The following is a 20135-nucleotide window of genomic DNA, read 5'->3' on the forward strand; positions in this document are numbered from 1 at the left end:
AGAAACGCGAAGTCAGTAACAAGCTGATGGAATTGGATTACAAATGTATGTGACTTACTGTATATCTTAAGGTCCTGTTGGTACATATGCTCCTCTGCTTAATTTAATTCTGCTATGCGAGTAAATCTTTATCTCCTCATGACAGACAGTATAAGTAAGATGTCTAATGATTCTACAACAGAAGTTCTTACCCCAGCAGTGCTGGATTTACCCAAAGCCAATTTATGAAAATCTCTCCTTTAAACATGGTGACCATTATAGTCACAACGGAAACCTGTTCAAACAGAGGAAAGCCTACCTGAAAATTTTACTAAATCATTTCACATGATATGGAACTGCAACTCTTTTCGCAACAATGAAAAAACAAAATATTATTTGATTTAACCTTACTAATTATCCTCAGTAATATCATCTTGTTAAGAAGTAACAAATGAATCTGAACATAAGAGAAACAAATTAGGATTTCCTGCACTTGCTAGTAGAAATTATCCAAAAAATCCTTCATACGGACAGTTGAATTTGACCTCTGACAGATATAGAGGAGAAAAAAATTTTAAAAAGGAGCTTAAGTATTAGGGGCTAGACTCTCATGGTTCACTCAAAGACTGTGACTGAGAACAGGATCCATAAAAAGCCTCAATAAAAAACTGTATTTGTTAACATTCCTTTAACATGAGACATAAAACACTCCAGAATTCATTCTGAAATAAAATAGGAGTGCGAGATAAACCTAGTTTAGGAATTGGATGAAGAAAGCTAGAAAGCACAGGCCCTCAAGCCAGACATATGCTACATTATTACTCTCATTCCACCCTCTCTTGTATGTTCCTGCAGAAAATGGGAAAATCCTGGAAAAGGTTTTTCTGATTCGAATGCATGATCTTGGTTATCTTATGACAGAATAAGACAGAGAACAGACCTCAGAAAGAAAGAATTATACTTCAGATCTATAGAAACATTTCCATACACTACTTGAGATAAGAAACAGGATAAAACCACGTTCGATTTCACCCCTCTCGCTCCCCCCAAAAATGTAGCAAAGAATACAATATAGGCACTGTCTAGCAGTGTGCTCAAAGCTCCTAGCAGATGCATGATCCGTGACCAAAATAGCATTTCAGCCATCAAGGGAGCAAGACCTAACTCTAGAAAGGACAGTCATGATGATAGCTCTGAAGCAACTGAATCTCTTGCTCAAGAACTCTGTATTTGTTCTAGACATCTATCACTTGCCAAGTAGCATTTTCTTCTGAACCTCAATGATTGCTTTAACTTGTCATGTGAACAGCATTCCTTTCCATAACTACTTTCTTAATGACACTGTGAATAATCTCAGTTTTCCACTAAAATGTTAAGCTTCAAGGAATTAAAAAAAAAAGATTGTAATGATAAAACCCCCTCATATACCTTACATGAAACACATTTGTTCATCTACTTTTACCTGAAAAAAGTCTGTCTTTTCATTTTTAGAGATACAGAATAATATATTCTTACTACTGTTTATGCACGCTAACACTACTTGTTAATTTACGGAAAATTTTGGTTGGTTGTTTTGGTGCTGGCCTGACAGACAGCATGGCACATCCAGTGCATTTTTATGGATTTGTTTTGAGTTTTTTTTTGAAATCTTACTTGGTGGCAGCACCTGACAACTTTGCCACAAGGCAATACCTACTACGAGTAGTTAAATCTGATTGAATTTGTACTGATGCAAATAAAGATACTCACAACATGAAAGCCACACATAGGCCAGAAAATAGTAAGTGGTAGACCAATATGCTCCTAATTTCTTCTACCGTGGGGCCACTTCTTCCCCCCACCCCATTGCTGAACTATTAAAGAAGAGTGGTTAAGATAGTCACAGGATGCTTCCAGCTGCTGTTGCCTACAAGTCGTTTAAGTGAAACAGAAAATAAGGTGTGGTGCACCTATTGACCAACAGCAGTTGAGACGACAGCACAAGACTTAGTTCTTCGGTATCCTAGAAAGTTCCTTCCTTTCATATCTTTTCTTATGCTTAACCCAAATTAAATGTCAACTGCTGGCTTTCCTCTTTGAAGGATTTTAATACTATGTTAGTAGTAGCACCCAGAGGGATCAGAATCGATCTTTGATTTGACCTTTTCTGCATGTATTTAGCACTTCTCACTGTCCGAAATTATCTAGTACTCCGTCTAAGGATTAGTTTCCACAATTAAGTCTGTGAAGACAAATCAGGTAAATCAAAGCTGATTATTTACAATTCACTGACTTTATCCTCCCAGTCCTGATCCACAGTTTGTGGAAAAAATAGCTCAAATGCCACTGCAAGATATTTTCAACTGGCTAGCAACCTCTCCAGAAAGAAAAGCAGGAATGAATGAGCAACACCTTGTATCATCTTTGACACAAAAGAACGCAGAAAGAAGATGCTGGTGTTTGGTACTGGACTCCCACGATGTTCTTTTACATATGGGATCCAAAAACAGAGCAGATAACTTTGTATTTCTCAGGTCTGGGGAACTTCAAGTATGGGAAAGAGCATGGTTGTCAAATGGGGTGGGGGAAAGAAAGAATCTATTTAATGATTTCCATGCAGTATGCAGGGCCCTTTACTACAGAAAAACATCATTTCCCTTTCAAATACAGGTCTGCTGATACCAGAAAGCACTTCCCCAAGACCTCCTCCCTAGCATGCTGCTCCCTAGAGATTAAAGAAGAGTCCCTTGTCACAGACAGCTTCAATGATACCTACCTTCTTGCTCTGCTAAATAACTGGTCAAGTCAGGTGTCTGGATTCCTCCCAGAATACTCATCATTCCCCCCCACACACTTCCCCAAAAGCAAGTAAACAATACAGCAGGCAAACAAAGAAAGCAAAGGTTTTCAGCTTTCCTTAGCTCAAACCTTGAAGCCTTATGTGACCAGGAGCCTCTTCAAACATCCAAGAAAAAACCTAACTGACAATCCACATAGCAATTTCCCCTTGGGGACATACACAATTAAAATTATTACCAGAAGCTTCCCTTCAAATATTTACAAGCAAGGAAAATTAAAATATGCATGATGTTGTTACAGCAATTAACACTGTATGGAAATTCAGCATGCAGGCATAAAAATCTAATTCTGTGCCCAAACCACCTGTTGACCTAATTTCTGCAATACATTGCAGCACATTTGTCGACAAGAAGTTATAAAAACAGTAATATAAAATCATAACTAATTTGCTGTTTAACATAGAAGACCACACCTGGGTGGAAAAGCATTATGATGAGTCTGAAAAGAAATTAAGATAACCTATACCTAAGAACTAGCCCATTACCATGTTGATAACAGTAAAAAGGAAAGACATACATTTTTGCAATTACTTCACTGAAGGAAAAAGACACACATGTATATAGTTCTGTGGTCATATGACATGATCTCAACTATAGTTGAGGAGGGCAGGACCAAAAAACCTACAAGTCAAGTCAGTCTGTAATATTTTTTTAGGTAGATAACCAAAAGCATAATTTCTATTCTGGCAAGCATACACTGACATCATTTGCCACTGGCAATTATATTAGTAGAAGGACTTTAGCAGTGTTTATTCAGTCAGACAAATAATTATCTTGACTATCAAGGTAAACTATCACACTTTACCTAGCTTGAACCTTATAATCTGGTTAGAATCCATTCCTTTTCTCTTAACTTTTACGAATCTAGCAAAAGACTAGAAACTGTAATCATCTATCCTTGCATTAAACAGTTTGCCTACCAGGGTCTCCAACAATATGCCCAAGTGCAGAGAAATTAAAAACATATGAGAAAATAAGATACTGCTACATGCTACAGTTTGCCAGTGAATAGTATTACACGTTGTGCAAACTACAGTTAAAATGAGTTCTGATCAACTGAGGCAGGGGATCTGATCAAGCACCATGAAGACATTCTAGATGAGCCTGCACACTGAAACCCAGTATAAGCTATAATGCTGGATGCACTTGTGCTGTTTTAAAATGTCAACTAGACAACATGTTTGCATTAAAAAGGGAGGGAGGATAGGGGAAAGGAAAGGAACAGGTTAAAATACTGAAGTAGGGAAACTAAGTATTTGAGTCTCTTCTGTCATGCTATCAGCTCCCCCACCCACCCACCTTATTCCTCACTCCCATATTCAGTCTTCAAGCAGAATGCTTAAACGAAGGCAAGAGCATCATGCTCTATCTTGATATGATTTTTACGTTGCCAAAACTAAATCTCTGCTTGCTTCTCTTATTCCTGAAGCATTAATGATTATCTGCAAGAAGTATCTAGTAAGCCTACATTGGTAAACTGTAATTAGAAATCCCTACAAACTTTGAAAAACCATTGACCAACAAATATCTCAGTGCACTCTCCAAACACAGAACCTTTATTCCAACAGGAACTTTCAGTAAAAAATGATGTGTGAACAGCAGACACTGATGTTCACACAAGCATACTGCATACAACCCAGCAGGCGATTTTTCTGTTTTTTTTGGATTATGCCCTGGAGGTGCTGGCACAATGGAATTTCAATACCATAATTGCTTATTTCTCTGTGTGCCAGCCTCTGAAATAACAGGTAAAGAGAAAAAAATACACATAAAACAAACATTCTCTTTAAGTTACAGGAATCACAAAATAAAGTGGTTTTAATTCTCTAGTTCAAACGATGTAATTTATAACCATGACACAAATAGAGAAGCAGCACAAAAGGGAAAATACAGAAATAACATAACGTTCCCAAGGTTCAGTTTACAAGGACCTCACACAAAGTTTTTTTTTTTGCAACTCTTACTAGAAACAGTATTATTTGCTAAAAATGCAGTAGCTGCCAAAAGCTATGATCCATCTAAAGCAAACATGTTTAAGATGGAAATAGAGTGTTAATGCTGAAGAAAGACAGAATTGAGTATACAAGTTTTCTTTTAAAAGTGTCAAAGCAACTGCAGTACAGTGTTGTTTTTCATCTTTCTGAGCAAAAACTGATTGTATTTGCAGATAAGCACCTAAATTAGAGAGAAGTACATTAAGACAATAACAGAAGTAATCAAATTTCAAACTTTCTAATTAAACCTCTTTTTCCTGCAGAAGGTTATTGGGAATTCAACACTAGCCTTGGTTCACATGATAGAACAATGGGAAAATTTTCCGAATGGTTGAACACTAACCCTGACAAGTGTGGAGAGCCAACTACAATACATTATATGGTAGCATAACCTGCCACCCACGTTGCTGAGAGAACAGCTTTCAAACACATGCACCGAGCTGTAAAACCACAAAATCCCTTATTACACATTGTCCCTTACTTAAGGTGAAATACACTATCCCCCCTTTTTAAATTTTGCTGCTTTTTTTAAACCTTCTTCTCTTAAGTTTATTTAGCAGCTAACTAGACTGTTTTTCAGACTTTTTTTCCAAATGCCATTTTTCCTGTTTTGTTTTTTAACCAAAATAAAATCATGTTTTTATAGTACACAGTGAAAGCCTGTTATGTCTTTCAGTGTTGCTTTTTTTTAATACTACTTCCACCTGCGTGACATTATCCAACTTTTCAAAAGGAAATGTCTGATATATGACTAATTCATTTGTGAAGACTTATTTCTGGAGTTAAATATTTTCCTTTTTTTAATAAGATACATGACTCGTCACTGCTAAAGTAAAAAATGGTTCCATCATGCTTTTGATTGGAAGACCAGATATTCTGTTATTTACTGTGATTCTTTTCCATTGTTACGCAATTTGAATATATTCAAAAAGATAAACTGCCACAGTATGTGTGGTTATAGACACTGGCATTCATGTAAGTCAACCATTGCTGTAGAATGACAAACATACTCCACCCTCATTACAACATGCTGTGGTTACTAGCCAAACATCTTTGCCTTTTCTGAAAAGGGTACATTATAATAAAAGCAGACCAGCAAAACAAATAATACAAGGGGACTCAAGATATGGTAAAAGTAATAAAAATTGTTAGAAAACATAACTCTGAATATGGAAAGTGAACTACTTACTGATTTTAGGAACACATATAACCTCATGCTACCAAAAACAATCACTGAAAAATGCTGGTATATAAAACTATCTTAGTTAGTGATTCCCCCCTCCTACCCCCCCACCGCACATGTCTGCTGCTTGAATCATTGCATTCCAAGATATTTAGAGGATATACACAGTTTCTTCAGGGGTTTTCAGTTGCAACTTTGCTGGCAATGGGAATTTTATTTGCAAGTGTTTCTATTCTACTGACAAGGTCAATTAGTCCAGCGAACTATTGGTTGTTCTGTCTGATAGCTCAGTGTATTTATTCAAGCAAGCACTTTTATAACCCACAATTGAATGCAGACAGTTACCCTTGTAAACACAACTGTCCACAGGGATTTTCACTACATTTTGGGCACGTAAAAGAAAAACATGCTTTCTTCCCTCAGCCTGATAGCACATAAGTTTGATTACAGCTTGAATTTCAGGGAGCAAAGGGTGGGGGGGCTACTGTTTTAAATATATATATGATCTATTGTACCTAAATATACATATTTGGACCAATTCCTAGAAACTAAATAACACAGACATTTGATTGATCTCTCTAGGAGCTCCAAAAATTTGGTAATGCTATCAAAAAGAGACAGATGAACATCTCTGCTCTATCCAGGCATTAAAAAGAAAAGCCATGGTTTAAAAGAAACAAAGAGATGCTATATGTAGCACTAAGGGTTAAAGGCTACATAAAATGCTTTCACAAAAGCCAGAAGCACAGGGGTGGAAATCAGCTGCAGAAGTCGGTAGAGTTAAAAAAAATTAAAAAAAAAAGGACTATTCCACAGGTCTAGATAGAATTTTTAGAGGTCAGCAGCACAGCCGTGCCACTGACAAAATGTACAAAGAGGAAAAATTACAGATCCTAGTCTCACAGAACTTTTACCAACACATACATGTATTCCCTTCACCCTTTATACAAAAATCTTCTTGCAAAGAAGAGATTCTTCATTTTTACTAATTAGGAATGGTAAAGGGGCTAGTCTATTAGCACACTGCTCTTCATTATTCATGTCTTCCCTGAAGAAATCCTTCAGGGATATAAAGAAGGTAAGAAACTATCAGGAAAAAACAGCAATCTTTCATGGCTGTATTCTACCACTTTGGGTATTATACAGATACTACAAAAATTGAAAAGCCTACTGAAAGCTATCTGGGAAGTCCATAGTACAGAAGACAATCACAGAGATAATCAATAAGGAAATATGGATTCCATAAAGCAATAAACTTGAACAACACCAAAGTATACATATATATTAAATCTCTAATAGCTATTTAATCAATATTAAAGCACCACTGAAAACAAATAGCTTTTCTGAAAAATGTTACCTAGAAAAGTTGAGTCATTATAACAAATTGATGAGCACATAGGAACAATAGGTTTTAAGGACTGGAAGGGGGAGTGCTTTGTTTTGGCTTAACTGAAGAAGGAACTTTATACCTAAGTGTGTATGGTGCTTTACCTTGGTTTTGTGAGGTTTTTTAGGTAGGTGTAAATTATACCAGTGTAAATCAGGCAATTCTAGACAGAACTAATTCATTTGAACAAAAATGTCAAGCATTCACAATCTGGTAGCAACGAACATCACAATTACAAGTTTCAATCAATCAGGTATAAACTGGACACAATCCAATGTGGACTTTGACTTGGGATATTGGTTCAATAGCATAGATAATCTGCATAGACTACAAACAAATCACTTAGCCCTCCTACAAAATGACTAATACTATTAGCATTCTACAACAGTATTATTATCTTACGTACTTCAAAAGAGTGTTGGAGAATATGCTCATCTAAATTTGCAGTTGTTTCCCATACTATTCTGTACTCGCAACAAGGCCACAATTTTTCCCCACATTTTTAAAAATACCAGTATAAAAAGTTGAAGTATTTGGCTCTCCCCCTCACACACAGAGCACTATCTGCAACCTGCTCCTGTCCACCAAAGAAAGGACTGGAATTTGTTTATAGTATCATAATTACAATACACTAGTGGACATTTGCATCAAAGCCTATGAAAAATTCCCACATCACATTGGAGGACAGTTTCCCTGCATGGATAACATACTTTTTTATTTAACTGAAGTTTTAAGCCATCCATACCAGAAAGATTTTTACAGAAGTAAAATATAAAACAAACAAGCTTTAAGAAATCTCTTCAAATCCTCCTATTAGAATTTCATTCACAGAAAAGAGATGAAACCACGTAATGAAACACTTGCTACAAAACAGGTATTACACAGCATAACATAAATGATTAATGTCAAATTGATTAGTAAGTTAACTTGCCTTTTCTCATTGGCAGTGGAGAGAGAAGCTCTTTCACTTTTACATGAAAAGTCATACACATTTCCTAATTCCTTTTCCATTGTAGAAAAAGGTTATAACTCCAGGCAAAGCTTTCACATACATGTAAAACTTTGTGCTTCGATCAGTTCCTAGCCTCTATATACTTGAGTTCCCTCGAGGAAAGCTCTGTACTTCATCAAGTTCCTGCCTTCCATGGAGCTGTTGCCACTTTCCGGCACATAGCTTTTCCTCCGCCTCAGAAGGTAAAGTCAGACTGACAGTATGAAAAATACAGGGCCTCTTTAATGTACCCTTGCCTAATTGAGTCCCTCTGTGGCAAGGAAAGGTTCCTTCATAGATTTCTTTTTGAATGCTGGGAGACAAAACAAGAAAAAATATCTTTCTACATGCAACACATGCCACAGCATAAAAAAATATTTAGTTTTCCTCTTTTTTTTCCCTCTAAGATCCAACAGAAGAGATGTTTATTTCTCATAAAATACCATTTCAGACCAAGGTAAGATAAAAATGCTTAACAATTTTATGATGTGTGGACCAAAATAATCTTCCATTCTTCAGAATTCTTCTAGATCTAATGTGGATCTTGCTATTTGTACACACATACCTCATATGCACAAAAGGCTATTTCAATAACTGCATTTCTCATGATTGCATAGTAAGCTCCACTCCAATGTATTACCATTCCAGGGTATAAAAAGCAGGAAAACTGCAATCCTGATCATAATTTCCACAGTTTGAAACATATGTTAGTTGATTTCCATAAGCATAGGAATGATGAGCAGGTCATATCGTCTACAGTGATGATGACATTGGCTGGGAACAGTGATGTTATGTCATTAAATTAGAGATGTTTGATCAGAGACTCAGAAGCAGTACATTTTCTTGATTCACTAGCTTGCAACAGTCCTATGACAAGTTAGCATCTCCTTGTTCCTCAGTATCTATGTTTACTCCACATACAGAAAACATGTTGAGATTGCTAGCTGTTGAATTTCAGAAAGTGTCTAGAAAAGTCCGGCCTCTTCACTACAACCCCTGGACACTGTAGTAGTAAAGAGATTATAATAGGGTCAGACTTCCTTAGCTACCTCTCAGAAAAGCTCCCCAGTCTGGGCATTCCTCTGTTTGATAATTCCCTGCTCTAGTGCAGAATCTCTTAAATCAGTGACAAAGTGGCCCTGTCCGTGGTGCTTGGTCACAATACCACACCACCAGGGAGACTGATGGGCTTGCGACAGCTCTGGAACACCTGGATACAAAAACACTAAGATCAAAAGGGCTAGAAAACAAACTGAAAACAAAAGAGACAGCAATTCAACATAAGACAACAAAAAGTTGAATCAAAGGACTTGCACTGCTGCCAGCAAAGACATATTAAAATAACAGGGCTTTAACCTGAGTCTTCAAAGACAACTTCAGGACTGAGTCCTGTTGAAAAGGTTAAGAATGCTTTTGTTCCAGGTGGAAAGTGTACAGCAACTGAGTTAAAGCATGCCTCTTCCAAAGTAACATTTAGTATTTGTTATAGTTCTTCGATGCAAAGGCTCCTACATAGGACCTCCAGCAACAAAGTGTCTTTTTCCTACATAAGAGCTATCCACCATTGCCCAGTGATAGATCATTGTACACCTATAAAGGTTGTTAACCAGGGAAGTTACTCTGTTCCAGCAGCATTCCTTCAGACTGAATGGCTTCTGAAAGACGCCAAGAGCAAACACCTTTCTTACCTAGGTTACACAAAGCCATGATGCTATATCCGTTTGTAGATTTGCCCTACTGCATAAAGAGAGTACATTCACAGTCAGCAGTTTCCTCCCCGCCACCCCCCCAAAACAGGGTATTTCTGATCGTTCCCTTTTAGGCCTGAATATTAATACATCTTATCTGCCATGTGGATTATTACTACCCTTAAGTAATTTGAAAAGCAAAGTACACATAACAGTGCCATGCACTAGCAAGGGTTTGGTCCTATCACAAAGCTTGACAGTTTCTCTGAACTACACAAACAACTAAATAAAAAAACATGTCCTATTCCAAAACAAAAATCATGGGAAAGTCCAAGAAGTGTGCTGGAAGAACTAACTCCCACTGGAACAGGAAGCAAATTATACCTGTCTAGTTGCATCTTACCTAGTTACAGCCATGACATGTATGCCACTTTCTGTTGTTGAGTCCTCTACAGGGCACAGCAGAATAGAAGACTGTCTCTTTCAGGAGGGGTTCAGCCTCTTAAAGCAACTTTGATTTTGGGATTAAACACCAGTGGCTTCTCAGATGTGAATTAATGCAAGCAGTGAGTACCTATTTTCAGAAAGTCTGACCCACACCTTCCCAGAGGGTCTTTTATATCCAAAGATGCAGAACTGGTTAATACAAGAGTTTACAGGTGTCTTGCTTTGCTGTGTAAAGTCCCTACATTATAGGCTGACAGCAGAAGCCACTGAAGCTACTAAGTGAATATAACCTGAAATCCTACCTGCACTTAGCATCACAACACTATCTTTTTATGGCAAGGTGAACTGCTGATAACCTAAATGTCCTGAGAGGTACAAAGGCAACAAGCAGGTAAGCGTTATTTGAAGAGACCAGAAATATCTTGCAGCCAACATTTCACTCACATCCTTCGCAGTAGATTATTTTCATATCATGAGAAAGCGTAGTAACTTAAATCACATACTGAGGAGTCTGGATGCTGTTCCAAAAATGCCTCTATAGACTATCTTGTCCATCCAGACTGTTTGCACCATTATGTGGGAGAACTCTAAGACTAGAAATGAGAAAGTATTTGCTCTCCAAGCTTGACAGCTATGATAAAAAGGCACTTAAGTCAGAGGAGAAGGCTTACTGCACACATCTTAACTGTAGTTCCTCCAGCTGAGCAAGGGAATAATACTGCCAGATTATGACAGCTGTTCTCACCCATAGGATGGGGTAGAAATGACTTGTTTCTCAGAGGGAAGAAACCCAAACTTTTATTTGGAAAATAATTTCATCTTAGGTTCCAAAAAGGACCTGCGTACATACTAGACCATAAACTAAAGCTAATCTTACATTAGTGATAAAACCTAGCCTAACAGCACATCGCATTGTTTTGAAAATTAGACCATTAGGAAAAAACACATGGAGGCATCATAGGAGTTTCATTAGACACTATAAGTTGGGCAAGCATCCATGGAAAAATATAAAATTATTTAGCTGGATTTTCCAACCAGTTAATCAGTCCTGAAGCCAATGGAATCATTGTATAATTAAGCAGATTTCTCTAAAGAGCTCATAACGGTTCACACTGCTTTAATAATCTGCCTATGTGTCAGAGAAGCTGAAGAAAAGAGAAAGTTTCAGGACTAAAGGAAAATTTAAGAAACACATTCTGAGTACCAAGCAGTCTAGGAAATATGGAAATTGATAGCAATATTTAACATTACAGTGGCGACAAAGTTAGTCACTAGTACTTTACAGCATCAAAGTATTGTGTCTCATCAGTAAGCAGCTTGACCGTATTTTCATCTCAGTTTTGAAGTAAAAAAGCATATAAGCATGTGGTATGAATAAGAATTACTGCTCTCATGCAACATATTACAGTCATTACTATACTATAAAAGATACTAGTAGCTTGTTTCATTTAGAAGTGCCTTTTTTCACTGAAAAAGTTATGTATAGAATCCTGTGTTTAACAAGAAAAAAGCTAAAGAAATATTGCCTGAAAAACTGCAGAAGACTAATATGCTTATAATACATTTTATTATACCTATAGATCTTTAATAACACATATACCCTCAAAGTGCAAGTTCACCAGTGAATAAGAAACTTAAGCTATTGCAATTATATGCAGAATGCTGTACTAAACATTATTATAAAAGGATAGTAATTTAGTTATTGGAAGAGTAGACTCCAAGCACAAAATCAAACTGATCATTAAGGACAACATTGACATCTAGTGGATACTCGGAAAACAGACCCGTAGCCTAACACAAGGAAAAGATAGAGCTGCTGTTCCTGTTACAGAGTGCAACTCCCAAATTGCTACGAGGCAATTAAGAAGATTAAAAGACAGAATCTGCAGCTGATGAAAGTCAAAGTAATGTGATGATTCATTTCTTTTCAAAATAATATTTAATTTTAAAAAATAGTCAAGACCCTTCCATTTAAGATTTAGGATAAAAGTATAGGTCAAAACTTGAGAGAACATCACAAATCATTGAAAGGATATAGACACATAGTGCCAACATAATAGGGGCATACATGTTTACTATACTTTCTATTCCCACTGCACCTACAGCCTTCAACTTAAGTTGCTCTTGTTGGGACTCCAAACACTGAAAGACCAAGTGAAAACAAGAAAAATCCCAGAAGTAAAAATTCAAACCACTATTTAGCACCTCCTTTTTCTCATCATTCTGATCCTCCTGTTATTGTAATACCTGCCATAAGGGAGGTAAGTTAAACCTTCATAATGTATCAGCTAGTAGCTGCTGAGCTCCAGAGAACAGGAATCTGAAACATGAGGCTACTCTAACTCAAAATTAGCAAAGACACCTGCTTATGAGTAACCTGATTAATTTACAAGGTAGACTTCTACAAAGATCATGGATTTTTTTAAATCTGCTTTTACCATTCACCAAAAGGCAAGCAAAACTAAGCAGTTAAAGCAACTCAAATCTGATCTTAATTGTTCCATCAAAGAAACTTTTTCTGGCTAGAAGTGTCACCACAAAGAAAATACTGATTTTGACTATTACACTTCTGTAAATAAAAACATTAACAAAACACTACAAATCTACCTCCCATTTGAAGTCTTAAGCATAAAATGTTGTATCTACAGAAATGGAAATAGGATTTTGCATCATACTGTTAGAAACAAAATACTGCATCCCTTCCAAAATTTCTACACCTCAGTGACTGTCCAGTATAAAAAAAACATTGCAAAAGATTAGAAACTATACTCAAAAGTAAAACATCATTTAGGAACACATCTGATTGTAATCTACACTAGACTTCCAATTTAAATTGGTATCTTGCTTGCTTTCTATATGATTTTGGAAAAGTCAGTGTTGCAATTCCCCTAGTGCTCACCCATCAGTAGTGGCTAGAGTCAGCTATTAGCAAATACCTAAGAGATTCTCACTTCTATGAAGATTCTCTAACCAGTAGAATACAAAGAAACCCTTGCATAACTGATGCTCGGGCCTTGTGTCCCAATTTTTTTTTGCCAGGGTCTCAATGTGACCTTTGAATCAGATGCTACTAGTTAATAAGAGTACATGCAGCTTCCCAAAAATGAAACCCAGACTCCAAAGATATTTATGCACCATACACATCCATAACTAAAACCTGTAGTTTTAAATGCTGATTCCTAGTGAGACTCAATAGCTGAGCAACCCATTTATTAAAAAAAGGCATGAATTCAAGGTAAGTTTAAAAATGCAAGTATTTAAAAGCTAAGTCTCTCTTTTGATGTATGCAATGCATAGGGTTTGCAGATATTTTAAGTGAGATCAAAGTTTAACCAATTCTAAACAGCCCTGTTCTGTAAAACACCACTCTTTACTCCGTTACAGGATCTATGTATCAAGTCTGTTATAACCATGTTGGTAACAGAGCCTGATAAAAACAGAAACCAGCCTAGTAAATTTACAAGATAAAAACCAGAAGCAAACATCAAAATAAATCCAGCCATTTCCCCCCCCTCCAAGCACAACACCATATTTTACCTCCAAAACCAATTTTACTACGTCATATGTCCTAATGAGAGAGGACTATTTTAAGACAGAAAGCAAAGCATCATTGACCTACCCGGATTTCCTGGAGATTATGGAAATTATTTCCTACTCTGACAGAGATTTTGCTTGGAGTGTAACTTTCATCAGATTTGTAGTCTGCATAAATACATAATGTCTTCACTGTTGTTTTTCTTCTGCAAGAAGGACCAAAAGCTATGTAAGCATCGTAAAGAAAAATATTCAGGATGAGTTTGTTGCTAGTTTGTAATACCCAAGGTTTTAAATGTTCTACAACTTAATACTCTTACTGATTTATAAAAGCACCACTGTTAAAGCAACTCGCTGTTTTTCCACATGAAGTTATGCACACAGAGTTGATTTTCACTGTTCTCATTTATCTGCCTTCAGAAGTGGTGGTATATGAAGAAATACAACAAAAGGCCAAGATGCCACATAAGCTCCTGTACACGATGAAGTGTATGTTTAGCTTATTAACTATGGGCTCTATTGCTATACCAAAGAGTTCTCCAGAAAGCAAATAAAAAAGGTGACAAACACCTAACCTCATCTTAAGAGTTTGATTAAAGAAAAAGAACTGAAAGCATCCTACAGAGAATAGAATAGGAAAAGGTTTCTCAAACAATCAGTTGTTAAGTCATACAGGACTACTTTGAAAAGTCATCTACCCTTCAAATTACACTCAGACAGAAAACTGGGACAAAAGTGTCACCTTAGGTAGGTAAATGTGAAACTGTTACAACTGATGTACTATTAAACATTCCTTTTTGTTGCTTATTTAGGTATTTAGTAACCACAACATCTGAAAAAGCTCATTTTTATAAATGCTATCTAACTGGCTTCTTACCAGTTGGGTAACAGGATTAACCCAGGAGTCCTTGCACATCCAAAATTCCTATCTTGGTGAACAGTAATTAACACCAAGTTATATACAACACCCTAACCCATAGAGAATAATTTTTAATACCTAAATTGGATGTTCACCAAATGAGGCTGTGATCCATCTGACTGCCAGTAAGTTTCTAGATTATCATCTCGTAACTGATCCACTCCAAATCCTAAGAAAAAGAAAAGGTGATAGTCTTGAATATCCCATTTCTGTGACATAGACATCACAGACGTAACTTTTCTACAGCTGTTACAAACTGAAGTATGTATCCTAAGTTATAACATATATGGAAATATTCCTAGATATCCGAGTTCTGCCTAGGCTTTTGTGACACAAAACTGAAACAGGGGAATCTGTCAATCAAAGATCAGTACTCAAGTGTCTTTACATTTTTATCTCCTACTGAAGTCTGTGGGGTTTGAAACTATTCAATATGTCCTAGAATCCCAAATGGTTACATAGTAATTCATACTAATTGCAAGAACAATACTTAACGGTTAGGCTTTTCCACCTATAATTTAACCGCTGAACGAAAGGAAAATCATTACCAGAGACCATTCATTTATTATAAAATTTTAGCCAAATATAACATTTTCTTTTCAAGTAGTCTCCTGAAATATTTTTAATTTTTCCATTTAGTAGCTAGAACAAGCATTAGATGCCAAGAACAGTATTCCTGAAAGTTAATGCTGTCACCTTTAAAGAAGCAACTCCAGATCGTTATTTTTCTGTTCCCTCATTATCTGTCCTTTTACTTATCACATCCTTTTATTGATTACCCGCACTAGCTGCTGTTTTAATTCAGAAGTTGAAGTTTAATCTGCAATAAAAAAACTGTCTTCACTCTGAAGTGACTAAACCATATGATATTTTTCTCCAAGTAAGGTACCAGGATATTAGACCAAAGACACTCAGCCTGAGCACAAGATTATGACATAAAGGGATCACTGACTCCAGACTGCAACAAGATATCAGATCAAATCCCAACAGGTGTTTCTGAAATAGCAATTCAACCACCTCAAATGAGAAGAATACAGGTTTTCAGATATTTTGAGCAGGTATAAGCTATCATTAACTGCACCTCATGACCATTTATACGTTTCATTTTACTCACATATTTTAAGGAGCTACACTTCAATGGCCAAGTCCACAAAGTTTGGACAGAACATTCAGAAAAATCATGCAGCTGGGCAACCTAAGTTAAAAATCAAAGCTACCCAGGCAAAATGCCAAAGCATAGAAACAATTACACAGTGCTGGGTGTGTTTCTGCTCACATAGTTTAGTTTGTTCACTGTGCAAGTAAAAAAAACAATTTAATATAAAATCAGTAAAAGACCTGTTTTGTTAATAGGAGATATTTCTTCACTGTAGAATTTCTGATACAGTTATAACTTCCATATTGCATCAAATATAGACTAGGCCAAAATTATTTGTAGTGGCTACCCCTACAGCTTACAGTACAGCAGTTCTACTGCTACACTCTGTATGTATGTCTTCTTCTCAAAACATAAACCACTATATATTCTAAGAAGAAAAATGTCCATTCAGCTTTTTACATCATTTGTTGTATTTTTACCTGGCTTACAGGATGAAAGGGACCAAACTGCTTGTGATCCTATTTCTCTAACAGTACCAGTCCTCTCTAACTGCTTTGGATCAGCACCAGGCGGTGTCTTGTTTGGGGTAGTCATTTCTAGTGAAAGAAAACAAGTGAATTAGTTGATACATTTTTAGCTTGAGGGGAAAATCAAAGGGTTGTGCTTGTTCATAAGCCTTTGGCCTCACACTTATATAATAGTCTACAAAATATGGGGTCTATACATAGACACATATACATACAGATTTTTGCATGTGTGTAGAACCTTTTATATAGATAATAAAATAATGTATACAAATAAAGTAAAAAATAAACTATATCTTTAAATCAGAGGTTCCACATGCATTAAATTTTGCGTCCTTAATTCAATACACATTTGGAAGATTCATAAGCCATATTATACTTGTATCATTCTAATTTACACATACAGAGTTAGTCAGGGTTTCAGGATTTGTTTTTTACGGTTTTGTTTAAAACAGACCCTGTTGATTTAAAGGCTAGCAATACAACTTCATTTCGCCCCCACATACACTTAAAAGTTTTGTTAATCTGCAAGTCCAGAAGCCTATCCAGAAGCTAGATCAACCTTGTCCTCCTGGAGATACTTCTTAAAAACAGGAAATGAGAGTTTAAACAAATCATATAGTCTCTAATTTAGTAGGGATTGTTTATTGCCACATTCATCTATGGTCCATTTCCTCAAGTTCACAACTTCATCTGGAATCATTAGCTGTGACTTGCACTGCTCAAGTAAACACATTCAGTCTCAACACCTACACTACTGCCATATATACTACAACATAATCATGCTGGATTTCATATAGTACAGAGCACCTTACTACTTCCTAGAAAGTACCTTAAAAGACTTTTTTTAAAAAAAAGTATTCTAAAGAAACATAAGTTCCATGCAAGGAACTACATTAAAGCTTAAAAATTAAACATTAAGCACTCAAGAGTCAAGGAATTAGAGATGACTTCTAGTCCTTTGCTTACATGCATGACATCATATTATGCTCTGCTAATCTCAGAAAAAGTCTTCCAGTACCTCTCCTAGATAGCAAATGAGGTACTGAACTAGGCTGGTATCCACAGGACCCAGACCTTACCCACTACAACACTGATACAAGGCAGAGACAAGATTGTCTATGTAAGGATAACTCCGCAGCTAACAACTCTTTGTTGGACACAGGAAATCTGAATTCTATAGTGTACATCGCTGTCCACACCAAACACTTCCTATTGGCTCTTGGCTTTTTTTTTTTTTCATTTTGCAAACACAGACTTCCAGGTTTTTTTGCTACTTTCTCATATACAAGACTGCAGTCCTGACTACGATAAAAAATGTGAAGAAATAATTACATGTCTAGTAAAATCTAAAGTACTGACAACAGTAAGTGTCACAAAAGGCCACAAACAGAAAGCCTTGCTCAAACACCATCCTCTCAGATAAGTGGGTTGAACACTACACAGCTAATCCTACAGATAACACATATATATTCATGTAATTCACAGATATACAATCCTAATGCCATCCAATTAAAAAAAACTCATGCAACAAGACGTTTTAAAGTCCTTGTCCATGCAAAGAAGTTGTTCAAAAAAAATATCAAACTATTAAAAAACTAAGCAGGCAATCCATTTAGCCATTCCGATAACAAGACACAAGCACATAAATCTTCCCTAGTCACTGTATTTAAATATTACATTATCTGTTTTAAAACTTTTATCAGATATTTACAATAGACTCTTTAAAATGTAACTGTTCTCTACTGAATTGGCAACACCACAAACCTGTATATCTGTAGAATAGATTATAGACTAGAAGAGAAAATAAGTAACTTAGTCTAGTTGCTACTTAATACAACTTTAAATTTCTTGATAGCATCTTCAATAAAATGCAATGTCACAAGTATTCCAATCTTCTCAGAATTTAAAACAGTCCTGAAAAAAATTACAAAACACTTAGTTCACAGCTACCCGAAAACCAAACATTTTTCACGGAATCACCGAATGGTTTGGATTGGAGGAAGGGACCTTCAAAAAATCATCTAGTCCAACTCACATGCTACACCAAAATTCAAATTATGTTTATTAAGCATTGGGGAGACTATTTTCCTGGACTCATGAATTTTAAAGCTCAAATCACCTACTAGTTCAAACTCTGCGCTGTTTTGTTACTTTTGTGACAATGAACCAACTAAGAGAAGTTGAGCTGCAGCCATTTTAAATATCAGATTTATACAGAAACCAATAATGCTGTTCTTCCCACCTAATATACATAGAAAATCCAACTTCACAAAGTAAAGCTAAATCATCCATTTGATACAAAACTTCTCTTGAATATCATCACCACCAAGTCTTCACACTCCTTTATTATTTTGATTTCAAGAGAAAATTAACAAAAAACTCCAAATCTGATAGTCACATCTTCATTCCTAGAAATAGCTATTGTCAGATTAATGAAAAACCCAACCTTAAGACAAGGAGTACGCAAACATCCCATCAAAACCCACCAAAATAAGGTAAATCACAGAAATTACATTGTATACTCAGATTATCTCAGAAAGTTGATTACACATGCTTTTTAGAAAAATTACTAGACTTTTAAAGTATGCAGAATCCCTTACGACAATCATGTTGAGATTTCTTATAAGCTTCAGCGCACGCAGGGAAGTTCTAAATAACCCAACACTGCCAAGATTTGTACTGCATGGGTTCACAAAAGTTTGAGGCATACTTTTTGGGGGTCTGAAACATACAGCAAGAAACACTGTCTTAAACTGGGCTTGTTTCCTTACATCTAACAGGCAAAGCTACCCAAGATCCAGATTTTAACTCCAAACCACTGTCGGCAAATAAGTCAGCCACAAATTGTGTGTTAGGGATGTGAAAGACTGAAAATCTTTAATGTTTGAACTAATGAGCTGAACTAATCAAGTCAAATTTTCGTGACAGAACTTCTGTTTAACCAGTAGCAATACATTCTGGATAGCTTTGCTGAAGCTTCCCAATACTCTTAAGAATTTGAAAAGCAGAAAGCTGACAGAAATACTAAGGAAAAATAATACAGCAACAGGCCAGCTCACTCAAGTAACACTTTTGGACATTTTACTAGCAGAAGTAAAAGTACCTCATTTTGGACAAGACACAAACACGTAACATTAAAAGTAATTTAAGTCACCAAATAAAATAAAATTTTCTTAGCCCAAGAAGATAATGGAATGAGAATTGTTTTTATTATTTTTTTCAGACTATGTAAAAACAATCTGTCTAGAAGCCCTTCTCCCTGACACGTGCTGAAAAATGGAAAGACACACTGCGTCTATAGAAGCATTGGCTGGAAACATCTCCAATTTTCCAATTCAGTTACTCCAAAAGATCATTAATAGGCTGCTGTTTCCTATTAACAACATTAATATATTAATGTCTTAATGACATGATCAACATCACACTTTCATTTTGCCACTTTCCACTACATTGTATGCACATCCTTTGATCAAGACAGGAAGGCTAAGCTTTTTTTCTCTCCCTGTCCTTGAACTCTATCCCTCAGCATCTTCCTTAGAGAAGTTTGCTC

The 20135-nt window shown here is 36.1% G+C and overlaps 1 protein-coding gene across 3 annotated transcripts in view; it reads right to left on the bottom strand.

Annotated features, from left to right (window-relative positions):
* The window catches only part of ANAPC10 (anaphase promoting complex subunit 10), a 36796-nt gene that overhangs the window by 13679 nt on the left and 2982 nt on the right, over positions 1-20135 (bottom strand). For all 3 annotated transcript variants that reach the window (XM_059826899.1, XM_009813759.2, XM_059826900.1), the window contains exons 2-4: positions 16538-16654; positions 15038-15128; positions 14126-14246 (exon numbers count right to left, since the gene is read on the bottom strand). In XM_059826899.1, coding sequence (XP_059682882.1) covers positions 14126-14246; positions 15038-15128; positions 16538-16652 — 327 coding nt within the window. In that variant the 5' untranslated portion in view covers positions 16653-16654. The remainder of the gene's footprint in view (positions 1-14125; positions 14247-15037; positions 15129-16537; positions 16655-20135) is intronic.

This window comes from Gavia stellata, chromosome 19 (assembly GCF_030936135.1).
Source record: "Gavia stellata isolate bGavSte3 chromosome 19, bGavSte3.hap2, whole genome shotgun sequence".
In the NCBI taxonomy this organism is placed as follows: Eukaryota; Metazoa; Chordata; class Aves; order Gaviiformes; family Gaviidae; genus Gavia; species Gavia stellata.